The sequence below is a fragment of the Suncus etruscus genome, chromosome 5 (genome assembly GCF_024139225.1).
Source record: "Suncus etruscus isolate mSunEtr1 chromosome 5, mSunEtr1.pri.cur, whole genome shotgun sequence".
Taxonomy (NCBI): Eukaryota; Metazoa; Chordata; class Mammalia; order Eulipotyphla; family Soricidae; genus Suncus; species Suncus etruscus.
The window spans coordinates 80,974,971-80,978,642 of NC_064852.1; the positions used below are offsets into that span (position 1 = coordinate 80,974,971).

The 3,672-nt window shown below is 47.4% G+C and overlaps 1 protein-coding gene across 1 annotated transcript; it reads left to right on the forward strand.

Annotated features, from left to right (window-relative positions):
- Positions 1-674: 674 nt before the first annotated feature.
- Positions 675-1,298, forward strand: LOC126008612 (octapeptide-repeat protein T2-like). Its single transcript, XM_049772867.1, has one exon. The coding sequence runs from the start codon at positions 675-677 to the stop codon at positions 1,296-1,298; it is 624 nt and encodes a 207-aa protein (XP_049628824.1).
- The last annotated feature ends 2,374 nt before the right edge of the window (positions 1,299-3,672 follow it).

Genomic DNA, 3,672 nt, shown 5'->3' on the forward strand with positions numbered 1-3,672 from the left:
GAAGTTTCCGAAGAAAGTCTAGCCCCACCCTAAGGCTCCGCTTTCTTGTTTTTCTTTTTCTTTTTTTTTTTTTTATTTCTCAAGTAAAAATAAAGAGAGTCATAAGTAAACCCAATCTAGCGGGAAAGGAGAATCTTGCCATCGCCAACTCTTTAATCCCATACTATTGTTGCAATAATTATTAAGCAGCCAAAAAAGCAAAATAGGCATTATAATGATTCAGGGTTTACTTTGTACCAAGAAATTGGACTGCTAGCAGGTTGGCGTATAGAATAGAAAAACGAGTGCGAAGGAAATTTAATGTTCACGGCGCGACTCGAAGATAGTAGTAGTAGTAATAGCATTACTGTCATTGTTGTGATAGGTCTTGGGTTTATTTCTATTCCTCCCAAATCAAACAAGCAAGAAAAAAAACAAAAACAAAAACAAATTTAAACAGATGGTAGGAAAAGAAAAAAAACTACGAAGCTCCTTCTTACCTGGACGCGCCAAGCGAAAGCCCCGATAGGTTTAGCGTCGCATCGATCCGCTGGTGTTGGCTGATGAATGGAAGCTAGGGTTAAGTGAAGGTGCCTAGGATTTGAAATCATTCCAAGTTTTTGAAGGGAAGACGGACTGCAGCCTCTGCCATGTTGGAATTTCAAACCCAAAACAGCTGCTTGCAAGGAGCCAGCATGCCAGAGGCTGGGCGCAGGCGCAGAGCGCCGCCGAGCCAAATTCAAATCACTTTCACACTAAGAGCCAAAAGATCAGTTTTCAAAGGCGAGAGAGAGAGAGGGAGAGGGAGAGAGGGAGCAAGAGCCCGGGCTGCGGAGAGGGAGAGAGAGAGAGAGAGGGAGAAGACGGGGAGGCAGTGGCGAGAGGCGGGCGGGCAGTGGCGAGAGACGGGCAGCGGGAGAGGAGGGAGAGAGGCGCACGGAGCCCGCGGAGCTGGAGGGGGAGAAAGGGAGGCGGGAGGCGAGCGGGCGAGAGACGCGCCAGAGATTCATGGGCAGGGAGGGCTCAATGGCCGCGCCGCGCTGGCCGGCCGGCCGCCCGCTCGCTCGCTCGGGTCATGTTACACGGCCGGGGCCGCGGCGGCCGCCCAGGCTCAGCGACGCGCGCACGCGGCCCGGAGGGGGCCCCGGGGTCATGATGACGCGCCGCGCGCGCAGGGACGGGGCGCTCTCCCGGCCCGCGCACTCTCGAGCGGCCCAGATGGGGGAAAGGGAGAGAGGGAGAGTGAGAGAGCGGGGTCCCGGGAGGTACTGGGAGGTGGGGTGGGGTGGCGGGGAGGAGCCTTTCTTTCCCACGCGTGACCAGCCGGCCCTGCTGGCACTCCCCAACCCAGCCTAGGAAGGACGCGCGACCGAGCCCCGCTGGACCCTGGCCCTCTCTCTCTCTCTCTCTTTCTCCTTCTGTTCTCTTTCTCCCTCTGTTCTCTCTCCCTTTCCCTCTCCCTCTGTTCTCTCTGTCTCTCTCTGTCTCTGTCTCTCTCTCTATCTCTCTGTCTCTACCTCCCTCCCTCTCTCTTCCTCATCCCTTCTCCCTCTGTTCTCTATCTCTGTCTCTCTCTGTCTCGACAGTTGTTCCAGTCCACCCTTCTCTCCCTCTCCAGGACGCCGCACACTGGACAGGATCTGGCCCAAAGAACCCGAGGCCTCCAGCCACACTCTCCCCTGGGCCCCCAAGCATAAGCATAACCCAAGAAAATAAAGAAGGAAGGACTTTCTCTTCCAAGAAGCAACTTCGGGGGGGGGGGGGCAGGGGAGGTAATCCCGAATTTACCCAGTTCCCTTCCCAGTGCATCCATATAATCCTAGGAGTCTAGGTGTGCGGTTCTTGTAGCGCTCTCTAGGCTCCCCTCCCTACCTCCCCCAGGCGGTTCGGCAAAGGCAAAGCAGCGCCTGGGGGGGCCCCCGAACGGGTTCGGGTTGCTTGGTGCGCCCGCTTCGACGTTAGGCTTCTGCTTTCCCAGCCCCCTTTTAGGGAGCAATCTGGGGACCCAGGAGTGGAGAGTGACTGAGGGCTTTGTGGTCCTGGGAGCTGAGGAAGAATGAATTGTGCAGTTGAGTGTGTTGCTCGCATCCCGGGGAGCAATGCAGTGCTGATTGTCTGTTGCTGAGATAGCCTTTGTTCGGAACATAAGGTTTAAGAAACGCACACACGTTTCCTAGGGTCTCTTGTTAGATGTAAATGTGCTGCATCCAGACGCTTACTATGCAGTATAAGCTCAGTTGGTTTACTAATCACCCCTCCCCACCCCCAAACAACCAGGATCATTTGAATGGGAACCTCATTCAGACTTCTAGGCTGCTGAGTATTGCCCTCAACCTATTTCATTCTAGACTAGCCAACCATCCAACTGAGATAATAAAGCAAACAATAACATTTGATCATGTTGTCGACGAGATAATGTGCTCCGGCAAAGTTCTTTAGGAATTGTAATGAGAAAGAGAGTGAGTGGGGTAATAATTTCCCTTCGTTTTCATTAAATATGATTTTAATAGATAAATGGCAAGTTTACGCTTTGGCCTGGTAGACAGCCAATCCTTTAAGTTCCAATTGCTCTAGGAATGGAAGGGACAAATGATATATTTTACCAGGAGCTCTCCAAGCTGAAATGTTACCTTTGAAGGTTGAAATTGAAAATATACTTGTTTAGGGCTGATCCGCCTCAAAAGGTGTCCATAGTTTCGACACTGCTTCTCTGCTATGAATTTGATAGACTTAAGTTCCAGCTCTCGGACGATGAAACCCAGTTTTTCAAATATGCCAAGCATATACTTCGAAAATATTTTTGTTCTCCTGATTTTCTCACCTTCGAGTGGATGATTGCTGATCAAGTGCTTTTAGAAAACACACTGGAAAAGATACACTGATTTAGTTAAATCTAGGCAGATGACAGAATATAAAAGACAAGAAAGGTGATTCAAAATCTTGCCAAATATTTCTAAGGAATGACATTTCTTTTTGGAATGGATTTGGCCTTTCTGTGTTGTGTGTGCGTGCGTGCGTGAGAGAGAGAGAGAGAGAGAGAGAGAGAGAGAGAGAGAGAGAGAGAGAGAGAGAGAGAGAGAGTGTGTGTGTGTGTGTGTGTGTGTGTGTGTGTGTATTTAAGCCACAAAAATGAATAGTACTTTATTTCTGGTGCAACAGAGATCCCTGCAACCTCTTCAGTATATTTTACACCATAGCTTTGAAAATGATTTATGAAAAATTTCCCATTGGATTTCACCACAAAGAAAAAAGAAAAAGACCAATGTAGGTATACCTGTGTAGGAAAATAACAATGGATCACTATTGGAGTGAATGCAGATGAACTAAGGCAATAGAAACAATGAAGAACTCTTAATAGCAGTTTTGCCCAATTGCAAAATGATTGTTAGAAGTTTTCAGGATACACAACAGATGTGCTCAGACAAACTGCTTTTTCTTATTTTTTATAAATAAATAAATAAAACATTTCAAAATTCATCAACCTTTAGCACTAAATTCTTATTACTGAATTTTCAGTTTCTCGTGTGAAAGAAAATGCTATATAATTCTCTCTCACTAATATATTATATATACATATATTAATCAAATGACTATAAACTTAAAATGTACATTGGTAATCCTCTTAACCCAATTCATTTTCAGTAAATCAAATAAAACAACAAAAGTTCACTTTTTTAAAGGAGAGAAGGAAAA

Coding starts and splice junctions, on each gene's coding strand:
- LOC126008612 (XM_049772867.1), top strand. CDS start 675: ATGCCAGAGGCTGGGCGCAGGCGCAGAGCGCCGCCGAGCCAAATTCAA.